The following is a 15319-nucleotide window of genomic DNA, read 5'->3' as shown; positions in this document are numbered from 1 at the left end:
AGGAAGATATTATATGTGATATTATAGATAAGGATCAGTGACGATAGTACAGCGGTGGACTCATTCCTAGAAGGAATATCTTGAAGTAATGTATATTAGAATCAGTCGAGCGAATCATGGAATAAAGCTGAATCCCTCCATTATTTATAGTCACGTAGAGAGGTGTTTATTAAGGTCTTGTTTAAGGTAAACCGGTAGGCAAGGTTCCCTACAGCCCTAGGGAGCGTAAACAGAAAACACAGGGTTATTTAAAGGTCTCAGAGTAAGGCAAAGTAACCGCATGCCACAAATATTAGCACACTATTTCAATAATATATTTACAAATAGTGACTTATCCTTCATTTAGGGTTTAAAACATACTTATGTAACGATTACAAAAATATTATCTAAATTAACTCAGAATTAGCGATACAGTCTACAAAAAAATATATAATATATGTGATGAATTGAATGAATGAATGACTGAATGAATGACGGAATGAAAAACTCTTAATCGTTCCCTCCAAAGAATAGTACTGGTTACTGTTGAAAGTGAACCATACAGCGCCATCTAGTTTCCTCTTTCGCTGTCATTCCTTTTTTTTTATACAACTTAGAATGGCAAACAAGCTGACGGCCCACCTGATGGAAAGTGGTCACTGTCGCCTATAGACATGAGCAGTACCATGGACATAACAGAGTATACTGTTTCGCCCATGATACCACCCATGCGTTGCCATTCCTGAGGACTCAGGTGTTATTCCTCTGTACCCAGTAAATCCTTCCTTGGCTCTCATGCATTTTCCTGTGTGGCCGCACTTTGTTTTCACTCTGTATGTTTTTTGCTTATTTTAAGTAATTAAAAAGGTTTATCATTAAATTATTATTACTTTTATTCCATCAGTTACATATGTTGACAAAAAACAATGTACACAAAAAATTTTAATTACAAGAAGCAAAGTAAAAAGAAATTGTAAACCTTTTTTCTTCTGAAAGTTGCTTAAAAAAGCTATCATTTACCGTAAGAAACATATAATATTTTTGTAGAACTGTAGACAAATGGCTATTTGTGAAATAAAACCCGTGCTAAAGGCTAAAATACTTTCGGGCCAAGCGTAAAAGTTTTATGACTACATCGTTAGGATGTTATCGTCCAGCTTCTATACACAAGGTTATTGTTCCACCAAAAACTGCTTTAAAGGTAAGAATTAAGATGGTTTGAAGGTATTCATCTTCGTGTAAAAGTACAGCCGTAGATTAATAGTATCTAGATAGAGTATCTCTTTACAAATCTCGGCCAAACATATCCCAGTTTTTTAATTGTTATGTGAGTAAATTTATTTTATACAACGCACGTTATGTTACACAATTCATCAATATGTACTTAAATAATCCTTACTAATATAATTATAAATATGAAAATACGTTTGTTTATTTGTTATGCCTTGAAAATATAGAGTTACCTTTTGCCAAATTTATAACAACCATACCATTATTCTTTAATGGCTCAACCAGCTATGACTTGATTTGCCACATTCATACAATGTGCAATGACATAGGCTACTTTTTGTCCCAGTCAATCGACGTATTTCTGTCACGCAAAGGAAATCATGAGTCAAATCTTGTATACAAGAATTAATTGAATATAACAAATAATAATAATAATACTTATTAATTGCAGTTGTTAAAATGACACGTTATATTGTATTTAATATATACAGTTGGTTTATTGTCTTCTAAGACTTTTTTGATATCGACACTCCATCTGAAATAGTTTGATCTGAAACAGTCAGTGTGATCTAATCCTTACTATTATGCCTATGTAGATTAATTCATTCAATTTAAACCCTTATGAATTTAAATTACGATTCTAAATAATAGCATTGTCAATATGAAGTCTGCTTTCCTCATCTACATATAAACATTTAAATAGAAATGCTTAAACAGTTATATAAAATACAGGTCTCATCAAAAATCGACTGTGGCACTTTACATTAAGCCTCATTTCAACCGAGCTGAATTTTTATAGCGTCATTAATAGCTAATTACTCACTTTTACTGTCATTTGTTTTCTTTAGGAAAGAGGTCGGTTGTACCCTACTAGATCCTGGCTTACCAGGATCACAACAGTAAATTATAATGAGATTGTTCCTTTACACAGACACACACACAAAATATCTGCTTCTGACACACGTTACATCCTTAACAATTTATAAAAACAGATATACATTTAAATAGATGAAACATTGTTAATTTTTGGAACTCCATGAGTTCATGAGCTACTTGAACTTCGTCTAAATTTTGATTAGGAGTCCATGCACAAAATTTATTTCGAAAAGTTTAGGGGATCGACAAAAACAGTATACAGGTAATACATACTAATAATACATTGGAAAGGGGTTTGTTATCAACAACATTACGACAACTTCCTTGTTTAGTTATCGCAAGTTTGTTTTCATATACGTATATTATGGGACTGCGTCATCTAATCTCTGTTTATGTCTAGATTATATATGTATGTTTCTTTATTTATTACCCCTTACTTTAACGACTTAATCGAAAAGTTTGGCATACACACAGTAATTTGTAATAAGAAGGTACTTTTTATTCCTCGCAATTCAAAATAGACATATATATAATTAAATCCTGTTTCTCGAGTGCTACCTACCGAGTGGTAGCGCCACTGAAAATCAGCGCCGCAGCACCACACTGCAGCTTACGCTGCATTTTAGCTTCTACCACATAATTATTATTATTAAGCAACATGCTTTAAAAAATGTGATCGAATACTTAAATTCTAATATTAAAATATGACATATTATTATTTATTTATATTTGATTGTAATAAGTGTGACAATGTAAAATTTTATAACATGTAACTATCATTATTGGCATGTAGTTATCATTGTATTGACATGTAGTATAACTAATTTATAATGTTATTTTTATTTTACAATTCAAATGTTATTATTATTTATTATATTAATTTAAATATTATAATGTAAATATTGACTTGCCATTGTGTGACGAAAACTGTTACATTGGTTAATAAAGAAATATAAATATATTATTTCAATGTATAATGTTGTTATTAATATTGTTATGTTTTGTAGCTGAATAAATGATTTTATTATTTATTATTTATATAATTATAAAAATTTTCTAATTTCATTTATTAACTTGTATACTGTTACCTTTATATCAAGTAAAATAGATGTCCTTGAGTTTGGGAGCCTGGTGATCTGTAAGACGGGTAATCCTAGTACCGACACCAGTCTCTCACAAAGATTGTTTTTAAATTGTAACCTATATAGCTGTAAATTGTATTATGTTGTCATTTTGTGAGAGAAATAAATAAATATAATTTGAGAATTGAGAACCTCCTTCGATTTGAAGTCGGTTGATAATAAATAAAGAAAATAAAATAATTTACCCAAAGTCATAACAATAAAGGCTTATTTTTATGCCGAAACGAAATCGGCTACTACAATATTAACAAATTAACATTTTGTTGTAAATAAAACAACTTCAGCCTTGACACAAATGTAGTATGAAACTAATAAATAAATAACAATTTAGAAATTTATTATTTGACAAAAAAACAAAAAGTTAAAAACACAAGATACAATGGGCCCTACACTAGTATACTAGCCCGTGTATCGTGGGCACACGACAAAGATTTTTTTTGATGGGTGAAAATGGTATGGTAACCCTGCCTGCGCTAACGGGATACGTTGACGGAGCACCAGTGAAGGGTGATAGATGAGAATGAAAACAAGCCAGTTAGCCCATCATGATGAATTCATCAGGAATTAACCATGATAGTTTCAAGGGGAACCGCGAGGAGGTCAACCTGGTTGGGTATATTGCTAGTAATGGGATTCTCAGTCTCCATTACTAACAATCCCTTACCCCACCCGACAAAGATTAACAAATTACAATGTGTTATAATAAAAAGTACATAGTGGGCGGTAAAAAAAAAAGCGGTATAGCGTTTCTGCTTTTGCAGGAACCTTAATTAGCATCCTTTTTCTTTACCATAACACTGACTGATTTCTACTACATATAAAGAATATATAAATGTAAACTTTTTTATATATATATATATATATATATTTTATATATATATATATATATATATATATATATATATATATATATATATATTAATTTGTTATTACTTATAATCTAAGTATATGTAAGTGTTATGGTTTTATTGAAATAAATTTTTATTCATTCATCATTCATTCATAGAGAAGTAAATTATTTCAATTGGGAATATATCATCAAATTGAACTTAGAACTGACGAAGCTGCCGCGTAACGTGCACAATGAAATTCAGTCGAATTAAGAACCTCCCTCTTTTTGATGGCTGTTGAATAAATGTAATAGCCCACATTCAGAACTTGGCGTGGATCACGCGAACATACATTGTTTCGCTAACTGCTTTGAGGTGGTTTTCCGCTGTCCTATTTTCCTGAGCACACAATGGAATCCAAATTACTAAAGTTTTTTGGTAGACTTTCTTTGTACAATTGTTTTTTATATTTAGTATTCATTATTTTTATACCATTATCAGAAAATACAATATATATGTATTTTATTGAATGTATTAAGATCTAGTAAATACCGTGTGACGTGGAAACAGATAAATATACTCTTTATTTAAATAAATCATCATTATATCATCCGCTAATTGTTCACTACTAAACATAGGCCTCCCCAGTAAGGAGGGCTTTGCTTGGCATGCAGGTTGACAACTGCACTCAAGCGTGATATTTGAAAAGGAACGTTGCTACCCATCTCTCGCCCATTAAGTTCACTTGATCGCGTCTTACGACACTTGCGAGAAATAAAAGGGCAGCCCATTCTAGGCCAGGACCACACAACGCTTTTCTATATTTTTATGTAAATAAATATGTAAAAAAAGTGGGAAAGCGTGAATTGCGTTAATAGTTCTTATATACGAGTATTAATCATTAATGTATGTATCGTATACTGTCATCCTTTTTCTACAACGCTAAAATAAATAAACAAAAGTCAAAATTAATAATGGTGTTAAGAACTCACTCATTATATATAATAAAAAAAAAATTGTATTAATTTAATCCATTCATTAATTCTAAGATTAATTCATAAAAATTATGAAATATTGAAAGTATTAATCTTAATTACTTTCGTTTATTAATTTATAAAGTTATATAAATTTAAAAGCATAACTTCCAATTTAATTAAAATTAAACAATCCACTAGTGCCTACATTAAAATAATTCAACGTTGGAAACATAATTTTTAATTGTATTAATTTTAATTAATTCATTAAATAATGTAATGTTGGAAGAATAATTACCAATTGCATTAAACTGAATTAATCCATTAATTCATTAAAACTATGCAATGTTGGAAGCTTAATTGCACTTAACTAAATGAAAGTCTAACATTGTTGAGCAAAAGTTGAGAAGTATTTAATTGCAATTTGTTGCAACATTGTTGAAAATTGAAGTACTCATTCCAGTAATTATGCATCGTCATAGAATACTTAGAGGAATACGTGTCATTCCAAACTGCTTATCTACTGAAGAACAATGTTGGATCCTAAAAGACTTCATTCACGTCACAAGTTAGTCAATTTGTCCCCGTCATAAGAATAAGAAATAACCTATGCCCTTGTAAGTTCATGTACATTTAGTTTAATTAATTTCATTTGTTCGATTAATCAAACAGCATATAAAACTACAATAGTATGTAATTAGTACCACGTCAAGAAACCTTAGATATATAAATAAATATACGACGAATGTTGGATAGTATATTCAAACTAGGGATGGGCAATATATAGCAATATCTATATAATTTAATAATAATATCTATTTACTAATCCAATGACGAATATGTTATGAGTCTGTTATTAAAAAAATATATTAGATAACAGATTTTTAACATATTCGAAAATAAATATCCGACCGATATGGGAAATATCGAAATGGGTGATGACTTTATCCGCCATCAAACTCCAGAGGAACCCAATATATAGATATCGGATCGGTATCCATATTACTCATGCCTAATCCAAACACTGTATTTAAAAAGTCTATTTAAATGTCACTTTAAACATCCACACGACCAACAATCGTCAATTATTATAAAAAGTGTTCTGTGTTGATTTAAGACATAGTCAGCTTTTCTTTCAGCCATCTGTCTGTTCGTAAACATAATTAAATAACAATTATCTTTATAAATATTAATAATATTAACAGGATATAAATTAAAAGCAAATTCGAAATCAATTACATCCTTTTTAGCCGACTTCAAAAAGAAGGCGTTTCTCATAGCTCCATCAGTTTTAAACCGATTTGGAAAATTATTTTTTATTTAAAAAAGTATACTTATAGATTGATTCAGTAGAAATTTTATAAAAATCAATTCAATAGTTTAATTTTAAAACCAAAATAACTGGTTTTGTCACAGTTGAAGTTGTTTTTTTTTTATGGGACACAATTTTTAATTATAAGAAATTGTTTGGTCTATAAAACTGAGTATTTTTCACAATTAAATACAAGTCGATGAATGACAATCCTTGTAAAAATTTATATTAACTTGATAGGTGATAGCTCAATACACGGCACCAAATCAGAGGGACACTTTTTCGTCGTACAAAAGTCATCTGCTTTGATACCTCTGTCCCATTTATGTTTCTACTGTGAAGTTGTTATATTTGCATGGCTGTGTTTCGGTTTGAAAAGTGGGATATAGCAATAAAAATAACACGTAGGCATAATACCTTAATCCTCAAGAATGACAACGCATGAAAGGTATAATGGGCAACATATGTATAAGTGTGTTATGTCCATGGTACTGTTCATGTCCATAGGCGACGGTTATTACTTCACATCAGGTGGATCGTCAGCTTGTTTGCTATTCTAAATTGCATAAATAAATGCCGTTTTTTCACACGTGTTTTGTTAAAGAAACATAATTATTTGTAGAATAATGGATGCTGATTATTTCCAATTTTATTCCGTATTTAGTATTGCCGCATACAATATAATATTATATATATATATGCTTTTTTTTTATTAATATATATATATATATATATATATATATATATATATGTGTGTATATATATATGATATACATATATATGTGTATATATATATGATATATATATATATATATATGTATATATATATATATATATATATATACTTACAGATACGATAATGATGTCCTAATAAATTGTATTTGTCTTTTCAGACGAGTATGTTTCCCAGAATGGCCAGACGGGATAACAACTAGATCTCAACTCGAATACATGTAAGTAAACTTTTTTACTTCAAATTTGACTAACCTTGTTGATAAATAATTGAAGATTGTGTTCGACATCATTTACAGTGAGACATATTGTATTTTAATTAGTGAATTATATTTTGATTTAAAAACTAAACTACTAAACCAATTTTAATAATATTTCTATGGGACCAATGTGTAAGTATATCCTTTCAAATAAAAAAAAATCAAATCGATTTATAACTGACGAAATTATGAGTTATTAAACATAAAAGAAAAATACAATGTAATTGAGAACCTTTTTCTTTTTGAATTCATTTGAAAAACGACTAATTTTTGAACGACTTATTTATGACACAATATAACTGTTTAAGGGGCAAACATTCAAACATCTTAACAGGTTTACTAAAGTTTAATAATTGACCAACTAAATATAAAATATGTATTTGATATAATTGTACAATATAGATTTTTATATTTTATGCACGTAAAAATTACTAATTCACTCTTGCGCCACTTACTCCCTTCTATCTGTTCTCCTTTAATCAAAGGTTCTCTGTAAGTGATTGCCATAGCGATAATACCGCCTTTTGTACCTTTATATATATATTTTAATCTGTACTTTATGCTATTGTATTTTACTTCAATTGTCTAAATGTGATTGTATATTCTTATGTTTTTAAATTAATTTAATTAAAAACTTAGATAAATAATACAACAAAAATGATAGTCTTAATATTAGAAGCACTCACCATTAACCTTTGGGTGATCAGAAATTTACAATGCGCGAAGTATGACTTTCTATTTTTTTAATACTTTATGTAATTAATGTAGATTTGTTATTAATATAACCTTCTGCTTAAATTGTTGTTATGATTATGAAAAAGTTGATAATTCTATATTAAACATTTCATATTTTATACGAGGCCATAGCTTTACGACGTAATCTAACTTAAAATTTACTTGAAATGTGGATTTTTTGATAGCATGTTATAAAACTTTTTTATTGCGAGATATGAGTGACATATCATGCAAAGAAATATAATAATGATTATAAAATGCGAAAGGTAATAAGTAACGCGTCTTTTAAACAATAATCCTAATTATAATATTAGATGCAGTAAAAATTTTTTGGTAATTTTTGGATAAGTCAATTGACAAAACAAATATAAAAATCAATTCAAAATTGATATTTTATTTCGCAGCAAGTAATTGTTTAAAGGAAAAAGGTAGCGTCAATTGTTCCAATATGGGATATAGGCTGAAATAAAATCAGTCATATGAAAAAATCAATATTGGTTCACAACTCTTGAAGCAATTGTTTGCATGCTATGTTTCGGTTTAAAAGGTGGTGTATGGCAGTAAATTTACAGAGTACAGAGGTATAACACCTTAGTGCTCAGGAATGGCAATGTTTGGGAGATAACATAAGCGAAACAGTATACTCTGTATAGTTTTAGCCCTTATAGTATCTAGTTTTTACTGTATTAAAGATTACTTAAAATATAAACCATATTTGTATATTACTAATAATTTGACATCAAAAATACTGTTATTTGAAAAACGTTTATACTTTATAATTGTAATATGATGATGATGATGTCATTATCATATCAGCCTTTAACTCTCCACTGCTGCTGTTATGTCTATAGCTATAGGCGACGGTTACCACTTTCCATCAAGTGACCCGTCAGCTTGTTTGGTAATCTAAGTTACATTAAAAAAACTAACGACGGGATTATTTAACATAGTAACTAAAAAAATAAAGATGAATTGACGACCTTATTTTACGAGTCGATAAAAGCTTTTGCTATTCTTGTAAGCGACGGATACTACTTACCATCAGGTGGGTCGTCAGCTCGTTTACCATTCTACGTAACATAAAAAAAATATCGCTGAAAAACAAGAAATATTATCGAAACTTGTCCTTTTTGAAATGATGTAGGTATACGCCGAATTTTCGCTTAGTTAGATGTGATATATTAAGATCATAACTTCCCTTCAAAAGGTCGGCTACTTACTTACGCATACGTCTGCCCCTTTTGTCTCGTTCCATAAGGAAAATAATGGTAAATTCATCTCGTATTAGCTTTATAGAGTTAAGGAAGCGTGAAGTCGCTCCTATCAAGTGCAGACTCAGTTGAACAACCCTAGAAATTGATTCGTCAATTGAATTATCTAAATACCTGAAATTTCTTTATCATTGAGTTGTTTAGTACTTGAAAAGTTGTGTTCCTAAGATCTATTGTTATAACTAGACACATTGAAACTAATTTAATCGACTATATTGTAATAGAAATAGGATAATTTCATTGTTTAAAAATAGTAACCTTGTCTTACTAAATAAATGTGTTTTATAAAGATATTTGGATGTTAGTTACTCAATCACGTTTAAACGACTGTATGAGTTTAAATGAAATTTTATTTCTCGTATTATTTTGGATTTCAGCGTTAGTTCACGTAGTAAGAGCCACTATTTACTATTGACAATTTTATTAGATTATATTTTTCTCTGACGTCATTAATGCAACGAAAAGCTATATACAGTATCCTATTTTGATTCACGTTCTAAATTGTAATCACACCAAATTTCATCAATATGCGGCCTGTATTTTATGCAAGATACATGTACAGATAAAATGAAGTTTACAGTTTTATATATAAGATATTCTATGTCTATATTATTAGGAACATTTTGTGTAGATATAACCAACTGTTTGCCCGCTACTTCGTGTTGATTTCAAAAATAAGAAGACTACTTTTAGATGGCATCAAAAGATGAAACATACACCAGATTTTAAGTTAGACCTTCGGGAATATAACTGTGAAAACCGTATTCAATTTGGCGTAGTAGTTTTTACGTAATATCGGACCAAACATACAAAAGATAGAGAGACAAAAATTCTAAAAATTATTGATTTGGCATTTGTTGGTCTTATTATGTGATATTATTTTTTCTTAAATAATAATAATAATAATCTTTATTTAAAGCAGTAAATTTCAAAATTACTTAACAATGATCCCCATATGGGTCAAGCCTGTATCTGAGGTACCTATTAAACACATATGACTCATTTCACTTACTGTACCTTATAACTCATACATATAATATTTATAAGAGACATCGTTTAGTTTTTTTTTTTTTTTTAATGGATGATGAATGGATTGATGGCCCCGCCTGCGCTAACGGTATACGCTGACGGAGCACCAGTGAGGGATGCTAGGTGAATAATGAAAAAACAGGTCAGTCAGCCCATCGTGATGAATACACCTGGAACTCAGCACGATGGTTTCCAGGGGGAACCGCGTGGAGGTCGACTTGACAGGGTATATTGCTAGCAATGGGACTGGTAGCCCGCATTACTAACTATCCCTTCCCCCCGACATCGTTTAGTTGCAATTTTATTATGTTCGTAAGATTATACGATAGGTCTGTATGATTAATAAGATTTTTTCCATTATCCTCCCATAATTATAAGCCATCATGGTAATTCTAAATATATATTTTCAGATATAACGTCGCTTTTATGGTGTTAACATATTTCCTGCCAATAGTATCGATGACATTTACGTACGCAAGGGTGGGGGTCGAGCTGTGGGGGTCACAGTCTATTGGGGAGTGCACCCAGCGCCAGTTGGACAACGTGAAAAGCAAACGAAGGGTATGTACTATTAGTAACTTGTTATTTATTACTATTATATAATGACCATATCAGGACTCATGATGAGGAAGAAAGGCCACAGCACACAATCTTAAACAGCAGCCCGTTCATGCACAAACGATGTAAACCGTTAGGAAATAAAAAAAAACTGTTACTAAGTGCGTTTTAAAATTCCTACCACTGACCGTGATTAACAGCCAGATCGAGCGTGAAAAGGACAAGCACAATAGATCACAGCGATCACAATGTTTTTGACTGACAAAACCCATTACTCAATAATATCATAATAACATTAAAGCGAATTCTGGCATACATTAGTATACACTAGTACGCTCTGGTTCACCCCGTCACTAGATGGAGAGACGACCTCAAATGCCCTGCAAAGCATTTGAATCAGTGGATGCGAGTGGCTCATGACCGTTCTTTATGGCAGTCTATGGGGGAGGTTTATGTTCAGCAGAGGACAGAGAATGGCTGGTAAGATGAAGAGTGTATACATGCTATTTTCGTCATATATACTGTGTCTATAAATAGATAAATAGCAATATTTTACCTATGAAAACTAAAATGTAACCAAGTTTTTTTACTCATAGTTGAAACACTCTGTATATGTTTCAATCAATCAATATTTTTTTTTATTTGTAATACTAATAAACATCAACAGACTGTCTTATTGTCGAATCCATTACTTTTTTGTTTACATTTTTTTTTTTTTATTCTATGGAAACAAACTGTAATCTATTAATGACGAAAGAATTAAAGCATATCGCATTAACTTTGACCGCTGCACCTGTCGTATTGTATAAAGTTCTTCGAGAGGCTTAAACTTTATCGGTCTTACTGCAAAAAATATTTAAAATATTGTTTATCTATATTTTAAATGTCTAAACAATGTTTCATGTAAACTCTGTCTATGTGATTAAATATTGTTTAATCAATAATGTTTGTATAATAATGTTTATGGATAACTTTATGCTGGAAGTTTTCGGTTATTAAGAAACCTCTCATGCATTTTTTTTTTTATATAGAAGGGATTATGTTTTACATCAATAATATCATACTAACTGAGTTAGAAATAACATACCTATTATTATAATTGACTGTGCATTTGCTGTTCAAATTTACAATATATGCGATTAAAGTTTCATAAGGGAAAATGTAGAGTTTCGCTTGTAGACCTTAATGATTTCGACTTTACAGTAACCTGAGGTTTGGTTTCAAATAAATTAACCTAATAAACCGAAAACCGCAGGTGCTACTATATATTATATAGTATATTACAAAGCTTCTATAACATTTTCAATTCTTTACATTTAAAACTTTTCCACAAAAATGGTTTATCATAATAACAAGTCCAAATGAACATCTGATAGCAATTTTGCGAAGCGACTCCCTTTTGCAACAAATGGACTTAATTAACTGTCATTATGTAGAATCTCAAATAATTACGTTGACGGAATTATCTAATATTGGGCAATTAATCTAATTCATTGGGCTCATTTGGAGACAAAATCTTAATAATGTAATCTATTAAAGAATATAATAACGAATTATCAGACAAATTCTGGGGCTAGGTAGTTTTAATACTGAAACAAGGTACAAGGATTATTTATTATCATTATTATTAAAAAAAAAAACATGGTAAATACAATATTTTCTTCTTTTTATTTCTTCGATCAATCAAAACATCAGTGACGCACGTGTGTGTGATCAAATGTTTCTCATAAAAGAAAGCAAGATGTATAAAGACATATAAATCAGTAGTAATTCTGATAGTAAACAGACAGAAAAACTGAAAAAATTACGATTTATAATTTAAGATAGTATTAGACAAAAAAAAAATTACTACAATCGTGGCTAAATGCTCATTGTAGTAATTTCTATAGGCGACGGTTACCACTTTCCATCAGGTGGCCCGTCAGCTTGTTTGTCATTCTAAGTTGTATAAAAAAAAAAATTATTTTAAATGTAAAGTTATTTTGATTTAAAAACTTAACTACTGACACGATTTTGATAAAATTTCTATAGAACCGATATGAAAATATAATTTGTTAGATGATTAGATGTTAGAAAATAAGAATTTTGGAAACCGGTTTATAACTGACGAAATTATGAGGTAACAAACATAAAAAAGTATTACTATTTTGAAGTTAGTTGGAAAGAGCTTGTAAATAAGTATATGTGAATAGAGATCACTTCTATTCCATTCCGTCTCGTACTCGTATTCGGCAAAAAATTGAAACAAAAAAATGCTAAATTTTAAAAAGCTTCTAAACATTGCCATGCTTAATGGGGCCGCGTGGACCATGCTTACTTCGAAATTATTTGATAACCACCCTATAAGAGCGGAATTTTTAACTATACACAAAGACCTATTTAGGAGTACATAATATGTATTCTGAAAAACAATCTTAATTACACTAATGTTGCTAAAATCATATCACTGGTTAGTTGATTACTTCTAATACCGTTAGTAAACACTTAAAGAATGACTACAATTATTATTACGAGAAATTCTACAACCTTCCATATTAGCTATCAATACGACAACATGGGGGAAGGGATTGTTAGTAATGGGGAGGTTAGCCCCCATTGATATCAATATATACTATCAGTTTGACCTCCCCCTGGAAACTATCGTGACTAATTTATCCTTGAATTCGTCACGATATGCTAACTGACCTGCCTTTTTATCCTCACTTCTCACCTCTCACTGGTACCCCGCCAGTGTATACCTATAGCGCAGGCGGGATTAGCATGCTATTTTCACCCATTAAAAAAAAGGCAACGTGGCCGAATACGAGAAAGTGTTCACAGTTTTGGGTACCGAACGGTATCAACAAGGTTCCAAGAAGCGACCTATAAATTTGCCTGAAGATGCAAAATCTGCGTGGATTGAATGACGGTCGAAAATTAATGATTACCATTAGTATATATTTGGGATTTTTTTATATGATAGATATCTCTATCCGACGTTCTGTCATATATAAGTAATTGCCCTATGCCTATACTCTATCTAGACTTGCCCCTTTATCGACAGATGTAGTTATGATATTAATTTAACTGCACAGTCTCAAGCACACAATACTATATATTACTGGTATCAGTGCTATAGTAATATTAATGTAACTACACAGTTACCACAACAATGAATCTTCTAGTGACGTTCATACCATCTAAAATAACTTACGAGCTCATACGAATATGTATTTGAAGGCTAAATACTCAGTGTTGATTAATTAATGTCTGCGCAGTTTCATGACAGTGGCGTGTGATACTTCGTGATTTATCCCTTCGTTCCCCTTAGAGGACAAATCCCACTAATTTATCTATGACGACAAATAAAGGATATACATTCATCAGTTACATTCTAAAGAGATATTATAAATGTGTAATTTGTAAATATGCTTAGTTGTTATTCAATAACATTTAGTGAATAAATAAAGAATATTTTTTTTTATACTACTTAGAATGGCAAACAAGCTAACGACCCACCTGATGGAAAGTGATAACCGTCGCCTTTAGACATGAGCAGTACCATGGACATAACAGAGTATACTGTTTCGCCCATGATACCCCCCATGCGTTGTCATTCCTGAGGACTCGGGTGTTATTCCTCTGTACCCTGTAAATTCACGCCATATCCCATCCTTCAAACCGAAATACAGCCATGCAAACACAACTGCTTCACGGTTGAAACACGAATGGGACAGAGGTACCCAAGCAATCGACTTTTGTACAAAGTCTCCCTCTGGTAAAATCATTATTATATCAGCCATTAACTGATCTCTACTAAATATAAGCATTCTCAATAGACTGCCATAAGGAACATTTCCCCATAAATGGGGATTTGCCAGTAGTTTCCACACTTAACAGGCGGGTTGGAAACCGCATTTAGGCTTTGGTGATGTTTTAAGAGGAACATTCTGTACTGGGACCATACGGCAATTCCTATATATAATAGTAGTAAAGTATAAGTAAAAATTAAATTGACTTTTCTCTTTCCACAGGTTGTGAAGATGATGATAGTTGTGGTGGTGATATTTGCGGTGTGCTGGCTTCCTTTCCACGTGTACTTCGTAGTGACATCGTACTATCCTGACGTGGTGAACTATCCTCACATACAAGAGATATACCTCGGCTTCTACTGGCTTGCAATGAGCAACTCCATGTACAACCCCATCATATACTGCTGGATGAACTCTAAGTAAGACTGTACAAAAATCTTAAAATTTGAATTCTGAACTTTATTATCTCAAAAATAAATTTTCAAAATAATCCCTCTGAAACGTATAAAGAATAAAAATATTTTTATTTAAAATAATTATAAATATGTTTGAATATTCATCTTTTTTTATTCTACCATACCATCAAACGGACTGTATGCT

At 30.9% G+C, this 15319-nt stretch overlaps 1 protein-coding gene across 3 annotated transcripts in view; it reads left to right on the top strand.

Annotated features, from left to right (window-relative positions):
• Positions 1-15319, top strand: part of LOC113515469 (tachykinin-like peptides receptor 99D) — a 195770-nt gene that overhangs the window by 177569 nt on the left and 2882 nt on the right. For all 3 annotated transcript variants that reach the window (XM_031911155.2, XM_031911158.2, XM_026899695.3), the window contains exons 6-8: positions 7237-7296; positions 10781-10931; positions 14942-15138. In XM_031911155.2, the coding sequence (XP_031767015.1) occupies positions 7237-7296; positions 10781-10931; positions 14942-15138 (408 nt within the window). The remainder of the gene's footprint in view (positions 1-7236; positions 7297-10780; positions 10932-14941; positions 15139-15319) is intronic.

Source organism: Galleria mellonella, unplaced genomic scaffold (assembly GCF_026898425.1).
Source record: "Galleria mellonella isolate WM207_F2 unplaced genomic scaffold, CSIRO_AGI_GalMel_v1 utg173, whole genome shotgun sequence".
In the NCBI taxonomy this organism is placed as follows: Eukaryota; Metazoa; Arthropoda; class Insecta; order Lepidoptera; family Pyralidae; genus Galleria; species Galleria mellonella.
Note: the sequence above shows the minus strand (reverse complement) of the source record. Positions and strands in the feature narration are given on the sequence as shown.